Source organism: Aethalodelphis obliquidens, unplaced genomic scaffold (genome assembly GCF_003676395.1).
Source record: "Aethalodelphis obliquidens isolate GAN/ISIS:26980383/991018 unplaced genomic scaffold, ASM367639v1 scaffold14, whole genome shotgun sequence".
NCBI classification, from domain to species: Eukaryota; Metazoa; Chordata; class Mammalia; order Artiodactyla; family Delphinidae; genus Aethalodelphis; species Aethalodelphis obliquidens.
The window spans coordinates 27,983,632-28,001,511 of record NW_020837958.1 but is presented as its reverse complement, the minus strand read 5'-3'; the positions used below and the strand labels follow the sequence as shown (position 1 = coordinate 28,001,511).

Here is a 17,880-nt window from a genome sequence, read left to right as displayed (position 1 = left end):
TGTGAGAGTAAGTTTACATGTGAATATATTTGCACACTGTATATCTGTTAATATAGGTATGCATACGTGAGAGTGTGTGTACCTGGATTGAATTCTTTGAAAATGGGCTTGAGGCCAGTTCTGTAGAGCCTGCCCTGGGCCAAGCAGCGGGGAATGGAAGTGGGTAGAGACTCAACTTCCTAAATATCCTCCCAGGCTCCCGCTGCTGCTGTGCCTAACTCATGTTAATTCACTTTCCAAAGGCTTGGCTCCTGGAAGTGTCTATGGTGATTCTTTTTTTAATTAACTTGTTTTCCCACTCTCCACCTGTCCTCTGCTTCTGGGAGAGCTGAGCATCTCTCCCACCTTGTAACCACCTAAATCTTGAGGTTCCCCAATGACCGCCCCCCCCAGCCCCTCCGCAAAGGCCTTATAATTACCCGAACAGCTAATGAGGCCTTTCAACCCATGCCTTCCAGGCTGGGCGGCCTCTGTTGTGGCCTCCTTTGCCAGATGTCCTCGTGTTCCTGGCACACAGAGGCATGTGGAGCCTCCCTGACATTCCCCCTGTGCCCTTGTGCTCCTGCAGAGGGCCCGACCTGGGCTTTCCAGGGCTCTGAGAGTCCAAGTGCCGCTCCAGCCCTGATGTGTCTGCAGGATCAAGGTGGCCCTGCCACTGCCCCAGGGTGTCAGGGGACACATCAGGGACCCCTGAGCCCTGGCTCCTACAGCTCTCTGGAAAATGGCCAAAGCACATCAGCTAGACTAGTGGGGCTAGGATGAAGAGGGGAAGGAAACAGGACGAGGACCCCTCAAAGAGGTCTGGCCAGCTCATACCAGTGGGGGTCCCCACCCATTGGAACCTATTCCTTCTTAGCCCCACATCAGATTCCAGTGACTGTCCAAGGGGTTGGGCTGGGCACAAGACCCTGTGTAAAGTAACTTCAGGTCAGGCTTGGTGTATTGATTCCTGGTCTGGTGTTTCGGAGATGGGTGTGTTCTGTATGAGCCCTTTCCAGCCACTCAGCTCCCCTGAACCCTACGTCTCTTGTAGGCTGAGGAAGGTCTCCTAGACTTCGGGATTCATCTTGCATTAATGAGTGTGTGCTCCATCTCTCTGCTCCCTTTTTATTGCAGAACTTCTCAAAACAGTTGTCTATATTTGCTGCTTTCAATTCCTCTTCTCCCATTCTCCCTTCTACTCCACGAAAACTATCCCTACCAAGGTCACTGATAATCTCCATGGTGTTATATCCAGTGTTTATCACTTGGTCCACATCTTCCTAGACCTATTAGCAGCATTTGACACAGTCAGTCATTTGTTATCATTCTCTACCGTCATACCTTTCTTCATGTGACTCTGGGATTCCCCACCCTCTTGATTTTTCCTCCTGCCTCTCTTTTTTTCTTTTGCGGTACGTGGGCGTCTCACTGTTGTGGCCTCTCCTGTTGCGGAGCACAGGCTCCGGACGCGCAGGCTCAGCGGCCATGGCTCACGGGGCCCAGCCGCTCCGCGGCATGTGAGATCCTCCCGGACCGGGGCACGAACCCATGTCCCCTGCATCGACAGGCGGACTCTCAACACTGCGCCACCAGGGAAGCCCCCCCCAATCCCCTTTATCTTGCTTCTTCCCCCCCATAGCACTCACCACCTTCTTACCCACTCTGTTACCTACTCATGCTTACTTATTTAGTGTGTAGCTTCCTCCTCTGGAATATAAGCTTCACAAGGGCAGAGGTTTTTTGCTGTTTTGTTCACTGATGTATCTGAAACTCCTAGAATAATGCCTGGGATATGGTAGATGCTTATGACTTGTTGAATGAATGAGTGAATGAATGAACAATTGGAGTGGTAAAGAGAGTGTGGACGTTGGAGTCAAATAGATCTGGATTCAGTCTTGGCTCTGTTATTTGTTGGCTTAACCTCTCTGAGCCCCAGTGTGTCCTACATAAAATGGGGACCCACCCTGCCACCCTTTGGGCATCTGTTGGAGGTCAATGATGTTTGTTGACCTCTGGCCCAGGGGCACACAGTGGGCGCTCGATGGGCAGTGGTTCCATCTTGGACATTCAGGGTGGGGGCAGGGCATGCCCTGTTAGGGGTCTGGGCACGTGTGTTTCAGTGTGTGCCAGCACGGCTCGTTCCAGTGCGCCCTCCACCCGTGTGCCTCCACCTGCACCGCCTATGGCGACCGGCATTACCGCACGTTTGATGGGCTCCCATTTGACTTCGTGGGAGCGTGCAAAGTGCACCTGGTCAAGGTTAGTGCCTGGGTGTGTACCAGCTGGCTCTACAGGGACCCAGAGCAGCTGGTACATAATTAGGTGGGTGGGAGGATCTAAGCCCTGGTGTGTGGCAATTTTGAGACGCAAGATTGGGGCTGGACAGAGCCCACCAGTCTGCCTGTCCTCCTGCCTGTCACCGTTATAACCTTGCCCCCTTGGGTGCCAGTGGTTTTTCTGTCTGTAATAGTAAAAGCAAATGCTTTCTGGACTTTTATTATATCCCTGGTGGTCTACCAAGCCATTTTAAAGCATTGTTTCACTTAACTCTTACAGCAAGACAGAGTTTATTGAGCCCATGTTATAGCTGGAATAACTTGGGCTTAGGGAAGTTGGTATCTCACCCAAGACCACACAACTAGTCAGGGACAGAATTGGGGTCAGGTTGGAACCAAGAAATCTGACTGGAGAGTTGGTGTGCAGGCAGGATCCCCTCCAGAAGGAGAAAAGGGTACCAACAGGGGGGGGTGGGAGAGTGCCTCAGACACATTCAGGGACCTTGGTTTTGCTAAGGGCCTGTCCATCTCATTATATGATAGTAAAAGTAACAGTAATAATAATAATAATAATGACAAACCTTCTATGGAATAAGTCCTATCTATGGGGCAGGCACTGTGCTGGGGTCTTCCACATAATTTCAATAACTCCACAAGACAAAGATTATAGACCTTGTTTTATTTTTTAAATTTCAAAGGTTTTGCATGCTCTTCACTAACATTTAAAACAATATAGAAGCATATATTAAAAACAAATATTCCTCTTCACATCTCTTCTGTTCCTATTCCCTGCTGAATAAGCACTCATAACAGCTAGGTGTGAATCCTGCAAGATCATTTTCCATAAGACAGACAGACAGACAGACAGACAGACACACACACACACACACACACACACGTTTTGTTTAATTTCTATGAATAGAATCCCGCAATTTGGTTTTATCACTTAATAGTATATTTTGGACATTATCTCATAGAGTCAGTAAATTTTTCTTCTTCTTTTTGCAGAATTCCACAGAAAAGATGTACTCTAGTTTGTTTTGTAATTCGCCATTGATGGACATTTCTGTTGTTGTCAATATTTAAATGCTCAATGAATACTTGTGTGGATGTGTCTCTAGACGCTTAGAAGTAGAATGGCTATAAAAGTTATACGTTTAGAAATGTTGTCCAGTGCCTGCAAATTGCCCTCCAAAAAGGCTTACATTACCATCATCAGTGTGTGTAAGACGGTTCCCCTTCCCCTACACCCCTGTCAACACCAGTCATCCCTATTATATATTCATTCATTCATTCATCAGACACTTTTTGGAGAATCCCTACATGCTAAACACTGCACCAGGCACCCAAAACAAAACTGAGCTTCAGAGAACTGAAGTAAGTTGCCCAGAGTCACAGCTCATATGAAGTAGAAGTGGGTTGAAAACTATTTCAGAGTCTGTGTCCCCCTACCCCATGCCTCTCATCAGAATCTCTTCTCTCCCTGGTTTATTGCACTAACTTATTTCTCCTCAGAGCACATCAGATTTCAGCTTCTCTGTGATTGTAGAAAACGTAAACTGCTACAGCTCTGGCATCATCTGCAGGAAATTTATTTCCATCAACGTTGGGAACTCACTCATCATCTTCGATGACGACTCAGGAAATCCCGTAAGGCCTGGTGCAGGTGAAGGTTGTATGGACAATTGGCTGGTTAATAGAGGGCAGAAGAGGGCTAAGGACTGGTCTCCTACCACAGCACTTCCTCTTGGAGCCACTGAGTCCGCAGCCCAGATTGAATTCCTTGGCCACGGCCAGGAGCCCAGAGGTCAATGTCAGGGCATGAGGGAGGCAGAGGAATTGGTGAACTCCTGGGGCCGGGCAGTGACTTGTAGCCAGGCCCAGCTGACCCAGGTGTTGGGGGACACTCTGGCCTCAGGAATGGCCACCTCTGTCCCCCTAGAGTCCGGAGAGCTTCCTGGATGAGAAGCAGGAGGTCCACACGTGGCGAGCAGGGTTTTTCACGCTGGTGCATTTCCCACGGGAACACATCACCCTCTTATGGGACCAGAGAACCACGGTGCACATTCAGGCGGGGCCACAGTGGCAGGTAGTCATGTGATCAGTGACCCTCACGGGCCCTGTGCTCCTTCCTAGAGCCAAGCCAGCCCACTGGGTGTCCTTGCATGAGCTGTACCCTCGCCAGAGAGCCAGGAGCCTCATGCCTGCTGTCCTATCTGCCCCGCCCGACTCTGGGCCCCTTCTCCTCTGACTCTTCTCTCTGCACACTGTGACCCCAGTAGTTGCTTCTGGGCCCACGACAGACTCCTAGGGTCAGGGCGACCCCTCTGCCTGTGGCTCACCCTCGGAATGCCTGAGACTGACCATTCTCTCTTCTTTCAGGGCCAGCTGGCAGGACTCTGTGGGAACTTTGACTTAAAGACCATCAATGAGATGAGGACCCCAGAGAAGTTAGAGTTAACTAACCCCCAGGAGTTTGGTGGCAGTTGGGCTACAGTTGAGGTAAAACCTCTCCAACCTGGCTCACTCCTCTCACCCAAATGGACCCTGGTCACACTGAGAGAAACTGGCCACAGGTCAGGGGAGAGGGACATTGGTGCAGGGCTGCTCCTGCAACCTCTCTCTCAGCTTCTGACCCAGCATCCTCAGCCCTGGACTCTGTCCTGTGGCCTGAGGACATGCACCATCCCATCTCACACATCAGACCCCAGACCAAGCCCTGGTAGGAGGGCTGAGGCTGGGAAGGAGACAAAGTCTCTGTCCTAGGAGAGATGACCACCTAGTAGGGAAGATGAGTCTTGTTGAAGCATTACCATCTTACCCATCTCTGTGCCCCGGTGCCTGGCGATAGGTCTGGCACACAGGAGAGACCAAGAGAGACCCGCATGGGTTGGGGCAATTAGAGAAGGCTTCCTGAAGGTGGTGGCACTAGTGTGGTACTTAAATGATAGACCATATTTGGATGGAGGAATGTATCAGAGAGAGGGAGGACAATATTAGCAGAGGCAGAAATGATAGGGGATGTCTCTGAGGTTTGGGAGATGTCTGAGGCTGCCAAGCTGTGAGCGATGGGGGGAGACATCACTGAGCTGACAGCAGGAGATCTGGGTTCTTGTCTTATTCTTTTACTTAAAAAATTATTTTATTTTGTTTTTCTTTTGTTTTATTATTTGGGGTTCTTGTGTTAGATCATCCAGTGACTTGCTGGGTGACCTTGAGTAAGTCCCATCTTCTCTGTGGTCCTCTGTGAAGTGAAGGGGCTGGGAGAGGGATAATGGATAGATTTCACTTCATGTGACAAATCTGATCAGTCAGATGAGGCTGCCTGGGCAGCTATGTTGAGAAATACCAACACTTGTGTCAGGCTCAGCTGGAAGAACTGTGAGTGATTAGTTATGTCTGCTATGGGTGCTGCATTAGAGAGTGGTGATATGAGTGTTAGATATTTGCCTTTCCTGGACCGAGTGATCTTAGGTTCCTAGTTCTCTGTTGGGGAGAAGGTGGAGATAAACCTATGTAGACTGGTGTCAGGGGAGCAGTTAGTCATGGCCTGGAGCTAAATGTAATCCTGAGGTGGGGCAAGGCTGTTCTCACAGCCTCAAAAAAGTATGCTCTAACCCATTCCATTTTAGAGAAGCTGAGTGGGTGACTCACCTTTATTGCTTCCCTCCTCTCACCCTTCACTGTCATTTCTCTCTCAATAATCCGCTTAGGCATACCCTGGGGGGCTCTAGTGACAACGTAGGCCAGGGGAGGAGGTTCAGCAGACATCAGGGAAATCTGTATTAGTTTTCTATGGCTGTGTAACACCATAACTGCAGACTTAGCAGTATCCAACCACACACATGTATTATCTCGCAGTTTCTGTGGGTCAGGAGTCAGGGCACAGCTTGATTCGGTTCTCTGCATACAGTGTCACAGGCTACAGCCAAAGGTGTCAGCCAGGGCTGGGCTCTTATCTGAAGGTTCGACTGGAGAGGGATCTGTTTCGCTGACCACTCACTCATGTGGTGTTGACAGCCATTCCTTGTAGTCATAGAACTGAGAGCTTTAGTTTTTTTGCGAGCTGTTGGCCCAGGACAACCCTCAGCTCCTAGAGACCACCCACCATTCCTGCCACGTGCCATTCACAGCCAGCAAGGGAGAGACTCCAGCCAGATGGGCTCTGCACTCTTACGTAACATGACAATGCAGTCACTGGCACATAACCACATCCATGTGTCACCTTTGCCGTCTTTTGTCGACTTGTCAGTTTGGTCCCTCCCACATTCAAGGGCAGGGGGTTATACAAGGATGTGAACACAGGAGGCCGGGATCAAGGGAGCCACTCTAAGAGTCTCCACCACATCAGGCAACAGGCATTTGAGGGGTAGGGAGATCAACAGCGCTGCCTTTGCCCCCTCAGTGCCCAGACACCCTCGACCCCCGAGACACATGTGTCCTGAATCCTCTCCGAGAACCCTTTGCCAAAAAGGAGTGCAGCGTCCTGCTCAGCGAGGTGTTTGAGACCTGCCACCCTGTGGTGAGTGGACTCCAGGCTTGGCTACTCCTGGGCCCCCTTCCCACCTCCCTGGAATCCCTTCTGCTCTCAGACCCTCCATGCCTTGGAGAGACACCTCAGGTCTAGAGGAAAGATTCACCTCTGCCATTCCCTTGCCTCTGGTCTGCTCGGATGAGTCTGCCCTGTTTCCCTGGGACAGACACAGTCAAAACAGCTTCTGTGCCCTTTTCAAGCCTATCTCAATCTGGCTCTTCCTCCCAATCAGGAAGTTCTTCTGACTGGTGAACACAGACCCCTCACGCTGTGGCATCAGCCCTCAGTGGAGACAGAGGAGAGCTGGTGCTCAGCTCTGCATGGCCCCCTCCAGGGCCTCGAAGGCTGCCGTCAGATGGGCTTTGGCTATCTCTGGCCCTGGCTGGGGGTTCACGCCCCACGTCTGTTTCTCAGCCACACCCTAAGCCCTTGGATCCAATAGCCTAGGCCCGAGGAAGGAGAAAGCTTAGTTCTCAAAAGCAGGGTCTACCTGGGTCACGGAGTTAACGTTTCCCTCTCAGCTGCCTGCCTTTCTGTCCTCACCCCACATGGGCAGCTCGCCCCATCCTGTGGTCCCTTCATGTTTATGCTGCTCCCTGAGGCTGAGTGGCATCAGCCCAGAAGCTGAAGGGCTGACATTCAGGGTCTGTCCTCTGACATCTGACTTCTGACCTCCTCTAGGTCGATGTCACTTGGTTTTACTCAAACTGCCTGACAGACACATGTGGGTGCAGCCGGGGCGGTGACTGTGAGTGCTTCTGTGCCAGCGTGTCTGCCTATGCCCACCAGTGCTGCCAGCACGGGGTGGCCGTCGATTGGAGGACCCCGCACCTTTGCCGTGAGTGTCCAGACCAGTCACCCGAGGGGGAGGGTGGGCCCCTTCTGTGGGCAGGCCTGTGGGATCCCATCACTCTGGCTTGTGCTCATCATTCATTGAATTCCTATAACTACCCTGTGAAGTAGGACTGTTTATTCCTGTTTTACAGTTGGAGAAATGGGCTAGAAAGAGAGAGATTAAGTAACATGCTCAAGGTCACACAGGTTGGTGGAGGAGCCAGGGCTCATCTCCATTGCAGGTGGTCTGGCTGCAAACCCATGCTCTTAACCACTTTACCAGAGGAGTCAGGAGCCCCGGGTTCCAGACCCAGAGCTGCCATTTGCAAGCTGTGTGACCTCAAACAAGTCCCCCAACCTCTCTGGGGCTCCATTTTCTCATCTGAAAAATAGGAATAGTTGTGTCCCACCAGGTTTATTGTGAGGGTCAAACGAGATAGTGAATGTGAAAACCCTTTGTCAGGAGAGACTCATGGGGCCCATCAGAGGCACCACAAGATAGCAGTTTTTCTGGAGCACTGGTGGTCTGCAAATGCTTTTGGTTGTACACTCCTATCAAGTGAAAACATTTTGAGCACACACAACATGTGTGTGTGTATATATATATATATATACACACACATACACATAGATGCATGTACGTATATATGTACTATTAGTAGTTAAATGTATGTCACAAAACAGATACAAAAATATTAAAAAGATGAAATAAAATGCATAGAAATTTAAATGATTAATTAATTGATGATTATTTGTTTCTGCATACCAAACATCTTCCTGGTGCAAGACGCCTCACTTTGTGGTGCAGTGGTTATTATACAGGTGCTGGGGCCACACTGTCTGGGTTCAGACTCCAGTTCCACCAAGCAGGGTGACCTGGGGCATGTTCCTTAGACTCTGACTAGTAATTGAGGGTTAAGAGAACTGTACCTTCCTTGCAGGGAGCTGTGAGATTTACATGAGAAAATGCAGGTAAAGCACTTGGCACAGGGCTTGTGCCGGAGCCGAGGTTGCTGTCATTTTTCGTGGGGACGTGGGTGCTGGCACGAGAGCTCCAGGCAGGATGACCTCAGGAAGAAGATGGAGCAGAATCTGCCTTTGGCTTCCTTTTTCTTTGCCCATTTTACCGTGAGCCTCTTCTGTCACAGAAGCCTTGGGTCCTCATGCAGTCTGCTTCTCCTACTTCTCTGATAAAAATCCTTCAGGAAGGAGAAGGGAACACACGTTTACTGAGAATCTACTGTGTGCCAGGCCCTGTGCCTTCTGTGCATTAACTCACTTAATATTCAGGCCTAGGGTGAAGCAAGTGAGGCCAGTTCCTGGAGCACAAGATTTAAGGGGGTACCAAAAAAGGCAATTTTTTTTTTTTTTTTTGCGATACGTGGGCCTCTCACTGTTGTGGCCTCTCCCGTTGTGGAGCACAGGCTCCGGACGCGCAGGCTCAGTGGCCATGGCTCACGGGCCCAGCCACTCCACGGCATGTGGGATCTTCCCGGACCGGGGCACGAACCCGTGTCCCCTGCATCTTCAGGCGGACTCTCAACCACTGCGCCACCAGGGAAGCCCCAAGGCAATATTTTAAGGCAATATTAAAAAAAAAAGAAATCAAAACTAATGCAGAAACATCTCTGATGAACAAAATATCACAATTTTAAGTAATGACAGCCTCAATATTATTGATTTTTCCTTTTGCCTCAGGCTCCAGTATGGCTCAGCAAGGTGCTGTCACTGATCTTGTCTATTTTAAAATTTTGATATTTTGTCCATCATGGATATTTTGCATTAATTTTGCAATTAAAAAGTTGTATTAAAATATTACATATCCTGATTACTGAGATTTTTTAGGTCCCCCTAAATTTTGCACCTGAGGTGAGCACTTGCCTTACCCCAGTCCAGGCCTCACAAGTCTGTGGGGCAGATGGTAGTGGTAGTCCCCATCCTACAGAGGAGGGCACTAAATTTCAGAGAGCTTGAGAAACTTGTCTCAGTATGCACAGCTGATGAGTGAGAGAGATGGGATTTCAGTCCAGGTCTGCGGGTCTCTAGAGAGCTGGCTTTTGACGACTTCTCTGGGCAACCTCCCATTAACCTGGTACACACTTGAAACCAGGTACTTGGAGATCTTTTAATTTTCGAGTTCAATCTTCTGAGTCCACAAGTGAGGAAAAGCACATACTTACCCATAGCCACGTGGTGGGTCAGTCTACTGATTCCTGGTGCTGTTTCCAGAGGGCAATGCCAAATGCAAAGGAATAGTGTTCATCATGGGGCTTTGGGGTGTGGGGTGGAGTTGGTGGCTGTCTTCAGACCATGCCTGTGAGTGAGGGAGACCCCTCCTCAGCCTTTGTCCCAGATCTGCTCGGTCAACTGGCTTCTCATGGTCTTGCTCCTGGCTTCAGGTGCCCCCTGCAAAATCCCCAGCTTATCCCAGCGGACTAAGGAATCCGTGGCCTACGTGCCAGGGGAACAAGCTGTGGTGCTGTGCTGCGCCACTAGGGGGCGTATGGAGCACATACTTGGAGGAGCTTATCAAAACTTGATGGAGACTGCACCCAGGGGCCTGAAAAAGGCTTGGATTCTGGAGGCGCTGGGTCCCTTCCTACTCAAAGCTGTTGAAAGACCGACTTCTATCTTGTGCTTCCATTCCTCCAGGACCTTCCACAACATTTCCGATTGGAGCTTCTGTTCCTTGGTTCAATTCTTGCCCTTTGAGGTCACACAAAACATACTCTTCTGTCCCAGCATTCATTCATTCATTCATTCATTTGGTACATGCCGAATGCCTACTCTGGGCCAGGCTTTGAGCTTTGTGTTAGGGGCACAGAGAGGGAGCCATTGTATTTCCTGCACCTTAAGATATCTGGATCTAATGACCATGTCTGAATCTTGGCGTTTGGGAGACAGGCCAGGTCCAGCCCTTGGGGAAGGAGAGAGAGCTGGGATGGGGCTTTGGCCCTGCGCATCTGTTCCAGGCTTCTCAAGAAGTCTCTGTTCTCTCTCTTTCAGCATATGACTGTGACTTCTTTAACAAAGGTAAGCTCATCCTCCCCAGGTGGAGCCTTGAAAGCTGGGGCACTGCCATCCCTGCCCTGGGGCCACAACAGTAGCAGCCATCCTGAGGCCCTGCTGGCCCTGGAGGAGCAGTCATGGAGACAGAGCCCTGATAGTGCAGGGCCCAGGGATACCCCGGAACTCTGCCTCCAGCAGCTCCTGCAGCCTCTGTCCAGAGCCCAGGCCAGGCTAGCTTCCCGGGGATGTGCTCATGCAGGGCAGCTTCACCAGGAAGTGAAAACCCCATTTGCACCAACGTGCTGCCCCATAGCTTTCATAATCTAGCTCATCAGGCCCACAGGACATTGTCTTGGGTTTCCTGAAGTTTTGAGTTGGCAAAGGCAAATGCAAACTGCTCTTCCTTTGCTGGGGCGAAACTTACAGTCTGGCACAGCCTGTCAGATTCATCTTTAAGTTTAGCCAGTGTTGCAGAGCACCAGATTATGCTCCAACTTCTGCATTAACCAGGTCATGACTAAAGACCCCAGGGAGGTTAATGACCAGTGTTAGAATCCATGAGTCAGTTTAATCACTGGGGTTGGGTGGGATTGGAGGGCTGCCCAGGAGTAGTTTTCAGCACTGATCTTTGTGCGGTGGGGCCAGGTTGGCAGAATTAGATACTCATCAAGTCCCTGGTGCCATTCACCTTTGACTTCTGAGGTCCCCTCTGCCGCCACTTCCAGGCACCATCCTGCCAGGAGCAGGCCTGTACAGGTAAAGGCCCAAGGCTCCGTCCTCACATAACTGCATTATCAGATTTGGTTTGAGAAACGTCCTCTGGCGAGAGTATAGTGGGTGAAATAGTGGGGGGACTGACTAGAGAGACAAGGATGCCACTTAGGGGATCCGTGAGATGAGGGCTGGACCAGGGTACAACGTGGTCATTCACAGTGCCTGCAGTCCCACCAACATGCTAGCCTCAAGGGGCTCCTGCTGGCCCAAACCTTTAACCCCTGACGGCAGGAATCTGCAATGGGAGGATTGCAGTCCCTGCACAGGCGGGGTCTGTCTGACACCAGGCAAGACATTTCAGCAAGACAGCTCTGAGCAGAGTTTTCTCCCTTCTGTGGCATTTTGAGTGGCAGTAACTGGCAAAGGACAAGCTGTTTCTAGCATCCTGCACCCGCCCACCCACCCTCCTACCCATTCTTACTCTGCTCTTCTACCAACATTTTCTTTGGTCCAGGCCTTTGCCGGGCGCTGGGGATTCACCAGTTAATGAGACCTGTCCCAGTGGTGCTCTGGAGCCGGCCCACCCTGGCTTTCTAGAACCCACTGCGTGTTCTTCTCTCCACATTCAGTCGGTAGTTTGAAGTTGACCACTGGTGGGAGTATTTATTCACGGAAATCAGCAAACATTACCAAATGGGGTTTTGTTTGCTTGTTCATTTTGTGAGAGCTGATTGTTAAGCCAGCACAGCACTGCCTTTGTCCTGTCTGGTAGGGAAGACAGACGTGGACCCCCGATCGAGACCCTCCTCATAAGAGCTGTGATCGGCATTAGCCATGCTCCGAGACCGCTGGAGCACAGGGGAGGGAGGACACTTGCATGCGGTGGGAGAGGGTGCCGGGAGAGCTTCACCACGAAGGTGACATTTGAGCTGGGCCCCAGAGATTGAGGAGGCGTTGGCCCCGGGCACAGAACGGGGTGTGGGGGGGGACTGCGCTGAGTGGGTGGGACAGCGCGAGTGAGACAGGAGGTAGGACACAGCACAGCTCTTACAAGGAAGAGCGAGAGAAATTCAGTGTGGCAGTGGCCGGGGTTGGGGCGTGAAGGGCCCTTGAATCAAGCTGGGCTCTTGGAGTCTATCCTGAGGACAAAGGGGGAGCCACTGAGGAGTCGCCGAAGGGAGTGTGGCTAGGAGGGTGACTGGAGGGCGGGCCACACCAGAGGCTGAGAGGTCAGTTATGAGGCTGTTGCAGTGGTCTAGGAAACCCATGCCCCTGTCCAGCTTACTGACAACCGACCACCGCAGGAACCCAAGAGACACAGAGGTGACACATGTTTGAAATAAATAGATAAACACTAATGCTGAGCCCAAGGCTTCCAGGCCTTTACCCTTCAGACCTCAGGTGGGGAGAGACCAGGTCTGGCATCTTCTCCCAGAGGCGACTCTGAATAGCGCAGCAGCTGGAATGGTAGAGTCTGAGGCAGGGGGAAAGGCCCATGGAGAGACGTTTGGGGGGCCCAGATGCCCCCCAGGGGTGGCCTTGTTTCCAGGCTTCCTGTGAAGTGATCTAGGTGCTGTGCAGAGGGTCAGTTCCCATCAGGGGCTGGCAGCCTGGGGCTCCCGTCCCTTCCCTTTCATGGGAATCAAGGTCCCCGGGGCCGGGGGTGAGGGACGTGACCAAGAGGAGCTCTTTAGCATCCTCTCTCCTCCCGCTTCTGGCAGGGCTGGGCAGGTAGTGACGGGAGGCGGGCACAGTCCCAGGGCGGCAGGGCTTATGACCGGACCCGCTCTCTCCAGCACTAGGTAAGGGCCCCTACCAGCTGGCCAGCTTGGCAGCCAGAGGTGCCCTGGTGGCCATGAAGGTGGCAGGCAGTGCCATAGTCCTAGTGAGAGCAGAGGATGTGGCGCCGGGGGACATTGTGGACTTCCTGCTGACGGCTGCCCTCTACAAGGCCAAGGCCCACGGTAAGGCCCACCCTCTGGCCCCACTCCAGCACTTGGTGGAGGGAAGCAGGTGCTGGAGGAGGGGAGGATGCTACGACCCTAAGCCAACTATCGTAGCTGGAGAAATGTGGGGCTCCAACAGGCACCCCTTTCCCAGTTGAGACAGGGTTCTGGGTCAGCCTCTTAGCCTCTTTCAAGAAACACCTTCTGTCTTCTTCTTGAAAAAACCAGAGGGGCCAAGGTCCAGATGTCCCTTTGGACCTTGCTTCACACAGCAGCTGTATTCCAGAAAAGCTAGGTGGCAATAACTACTACTTCCCATCCTCCCCCTAAATTTCCTTCTTATTCTCCCTCTTCCTACCCCCCTCCCCACTTCTCCTCTCTATTTTTAAGACTAGATAGACTGTAAATACCAGAGGGGAACTGGCTGATATATTAACTCCAGTGGGACCTGCTCCTGTGAATGGAGGAGTGGGCTCTTGATTTGCTCAGGTTATGGTCCTGAGTCCTGATCTGGTGGGTTACACAGACTGAGGCACACCTGGAACCAGCCAGCTTCCTGGGTCTCAGACTGCCAGCAGACCTAAAGGGCTTAGCTGTATGGGCACCATCTTCTCTTCAGAGTTCAGTAGTGCCTGAGGGGTGGCAGGACCTTGCCCGGTGGGGAGTGACCGCCGGTGGTGTTTGTGTTGGGCGCTGGGCCAGCCAAGGCCTCAGTTCGCCAGTGCTAGGAAGCCTTCTCTTCTGTGGCCATTTGTGTGTGTCCCAGTGTGTGGTCACTGTGATCACTGATCAGGGTTTCTCCCTGCAAATCCTGTTGGTCCCATCTAGTCAGTATCTCCCTAATCACAGGGATGGTCCGTGAAGCCAATCCCAGCATCGACCGGAATCTTGAACCAACACACATCTCAGTTCATTCCAGCCTAAGAATTTAAGTTCTCAGATTCTCAGGTCTGTGGTTTATCTAGTTACGAGGATCATCCTGTCTTTCTCTCTCTTCCTCCCCTCCTCCTCCCCTTCTTCTCTCCTTGCCTCCTTCCCTTTCATTGAGCCCTGTTCCCATGCAGGCACCAAGCTGGGCACTGGGGAATCAGTGGCATCAGAGACACGACCCCTGCCCACCAGAAGTCCACAGTCCCATCCAGGGGACAGACACGTCAAAGGCAGTTACAGTGCCTGTGGGAAGGAGGCGCCCCTAACTCAGTCCTGGGGAGTCAGCAGAGGCTTCTTAGAATAAATGTTGTCCCTTGAAGGTTGAAAGGAGCCAGGAAGGGACTTGTAAGCCAAGCTCAGGAAGTGGATCTTTATCCTGAGGGCAGTGGGGAGCCAGGGAAGGGCTTTAAGGAGGGGAGGGACGCCCCAGGCACAGCTAAGGAACAGTGCCTGTCCATGGTGGGGTGAGCCGGGGGTACAGTAGGAGGTGCCAGGAGGAATCACGTCACTGCACGAGGTAACCTGGGAGTGAGGAGCCAGGGACTAGGCCACAGGAGGGCCAGGAGCATCCCCACTGCCCCAAAAGGGAACACTTCCTCCCTAGACGTTCCTGACCCCCAGATCTGTGTGGTCCTGCTTGAAGAAGGAAGGGTGTCTTATAACCTTCCAGATGTAATGGACCATCTGCTTAGTGGGAATTTTCTGTTCTCCATTCAGTATTTTAGCCCAGTAAGTAAGGTCTAGTCTAGAGGGGGTGTTGAGTTTCCAGTGGTTTTATGGCATGTTAAGCAAACCCTAGAGAAGCCTGGGCCTGGAGAATGTCACTGTGGATGGGATGCCCAGAGGCTGTGAAGGCCAGCCTCCATCTCAGACCTGGGTCTCCTGGGCAGCTGGGGGCAGGGCCCAGTGAGGACCCAGGCTCCCACTCCCACCCCATCCTGTGTTCCTTCCCTGTGCTGTGCCCAGAGTACTGGACAGCAGAAGAGAACATACCTTCCAGGTAAGATTTGGGGTGGCTACGTGGGGGAGGTGTCCCTTGAATTTGGCCTTGAAGGATGCGTAAGATTGTGATGGGAAGAAATGGAGAGCAGAAGATGTCACGGAGAGGAAGTTTCAGCAGTCATTTAGGCCTGAGCCTCTCACTCTCATGGTCTTGATGTCCTATAGGATGTACTAAAGGGACACAAGCCACAACCTGGTGCATCTCCCTGGAGTATCAATTTTACTTAAAGATTTTTGGAGGAGGTTACTGATTTATTATAAATAATACCTCACTCTTCTGTAGCACCTGCTGTGTGCTAGGCACTGTTCTAAGTGCTTCATAAATAATAAGTCATTTAACCCTCACAACAATCTTAGGAGGTAGGTGCTATTATTTTCCCAATTTACAGATGTGAGAACTGAGGCCCCGAGAGGTTAGGTAACTTACCCAAGGGGACATCACTAGCAAGTGACAGCAACCAGGCTGTCACTTTTGGCAGCCTCCTCCCAAACAGAGATATTAAAAGAGAAATAAAATTTAGAAAATGGAAGGTGAAAAATCATTTGATTATTTAAAGTAAAACACAAGACTTTGTACAGTCAGTCCTCTGTATCCACGGTTCCACATCTACGAGTTCAGCCAGTCGCGGGTGGAATTTCAGATGGAAACCCACGAATACAGTTGGATGACTGTACTGGGCCATTTCATGTAAAGGACTTGAGCATCCTTGGATTTTGGTACCAGGGCAGGTGTACCGAGGAACAGCTGTACCTCTAGGTCTGGCACTCAGCCTCTCCCCCATTAGGAGGACTTCAGGACAAATGGTTGAGAACCTTGATCTAGGCCAACTCCAGTCTTCACAAACAAGAAAGCCGAGACCCAGAGAGGGGAAGTGAGTTGCCTGAGGTCACCCAGCGAGGGACTCAGCACTCTACCTGCCTGGGCTGCCCCATGCCCACTCCTGGATCCCATCCCTGGGGCTGACTGCACAGTGGTTAAGAGCCTGGGCTCCAATCCTGCCTCCTTTTTCTCCACCGTCAGTGTGACTCTAGGCCTCACCGCCCTCATCTGTAAAATGGGGATGACAATGTCATCACCTTCTAACCTGTTATAGAATTTGCTTGTTCATTATGTTTACTCCCCACCCACCACTCGCTACTTGAATGTCAGCTCCGTGAGGACAGGGGTTTTGTCGTTTTGTCCCCTATTGTGTCCCCAGTGCCTGGAACAGTGCCTGGCCCCTGGTGGGGGCCTCAGTAGTGTTAGCCGCTGAATGAATGAATTCGCCACCTCACAGGGCTCTCTTGAAATTTACTACCAGCAGCGGGTAGAGAGCTTGCTCATCACTGTGCCCGGCACAGAGTTAAGTCCTGATCGATAGCAGTTGTTGTTGACATGAAGAATTAATTCTTCCCCCAGTTACCTCATTTCTTCTCACAGCTGCCCAGGGAGGTCTAACAGGAACTCTGTGCAGTATCTCCTGGGGCCACGAGGTGGAGGGGTGATGGGGGGAGGGGGAGACACACCAGGCCCTGTGCTGGGCCTTTCACACACCGTTTGTCCCTCACAGCCTGGAGGCGTGAATTCACTTGCCCACAGCACAGCCAGCCATGGCAGGCCGGGACTCCGGACACCTGCTTGTGCATTTGGACCCTGACCCTGCAGGGCCCCTGTGGTGGGGGGCAGGGGAGATCCACCCAGCAGTGTGGAGACAGGAGAGAGGACAGCGGAGCCCAGCTCTTAGGCCTCTGGGCAGGCCCCTTCCCACCTCTGGGGCAGTCTCCCTGCCGTGGGTTGGGCTCAGCCTCAGGTCCCCCAGCTCTGACCCTCTGGGATTCTGTGAGGAGTGGGACCAAGAAAACTGACAAATCAGCAAACCCCAGCTTGTCTAGTACGTCCCATAGAACAGAACTCCACCAGGACAGCCGTTTCTGTCTGTCCTACTCACTGCTGTATCCCTAGCATCTAGACTAGCACATGGTACACGGAGGGGCCTCAGAGATGTTTGCAGGAGGGAGGGAAGGTGGAGAGAGGGAAAGAAGGAGGAAGAAAGGAAGGAGGGAATGGAAGGAAGGAGAGAGGGAGGGAGGCTCTGTAGTTGGGGCTTTAACCCCCAACCTTCCCTCCCTCGGGTAGAGGTGGTATGTGCCGAGGGGCAGCCAGCAGGCAGAGGTGGGTGGGCTGAGGGGAGGCGGGCAGGCTGGGAGGAGCAGGACCCAGTGCTGAGCCGCTGAGACTGCAGACGGTGCCTGGGTGTCTGCCCCCTCCCCGCATCCAGACCTCTCTCTGCTGACCTCACCCTCATGGCTCTTTGCAGACCCAGATGTGATATCCTTGGAGGCAGCGGACAGACCCAACTTCTTCCTCCACGTCATGGCCAACGGGTCTCTGGAGCTGGCCAAGTGGCAGGCCAGCGATGCCTTCCACCACCATGCCTCTTTCTCGCTGCACTCGTGGCGTGCGGGCCTGGTGGCCCTCGAGTCCCTGGCGGAGCCTGGGGCCTTCCTTTACGTGTTGGGCCCAGTGCTGGCCCTCCGGCTGTACGAGCACACGGAGGCCTTCCGCCGGGGCACGCTGTTCCGCCTTCTGGGTAGGTGTCCACCCTGCATCGCCCTCAACTCCTCCGCCCCTGACTCAGCTTCCCTCCCACCTCATCCTTCCAGTTGCCTCCAA

At 52.2% G+C, this 17,880-nt stretch overlaps 1 protein-coding gene across 1 annotated transcript in view; it reads left to right on the top strand.

Moving 5' to 3' along the window:
* OTOG (otogelin) overlaps positions 1 to 17,880 on the top strand; it is an 86,405-nt gene that overhangs the window by 40,720 nt on the left and 27,805 nt on the right. The window contains exons 25-33 of the mRNA XM_027115267.1: positions 2,103 to 2,241; positions 3,774 to 3,908; positions 4,201 to 4,347; positions 4,641 to 4,760; positions 6,664 to 6,780; positions 7,474 to 7,630; positions 10,633 to 10,659; positions 13,146 to 13,313; positions 17,525 to 17,797. Coding sequence (XP_026971068.1) covers positions 2,103 to 2,241; positions 3,774 to 3,908; positions 4,201 to 4,347; positions 4,641 to 4,760; positions 6,664 to 6,780; positions 7,474 to 7,630; positions 10,633 to 10,659; positions 13,146 to 13,313; positions 17,525 to 17,797 — 1,283 coding nt within the window. The remainder of the gene's footprint in view (positions 1 to 2,102; positions 2,242 to 3,773; positions 3,909 to 4,200; positions 4,348 to 4,640; positions 4,761 to 6,663; positions 6,781 to 7,473; positions 7,631 to 10,632; positions 10,660 to 13,145; positions 13,314 to 17,524; positions 17,798 to 17,880) is intronic.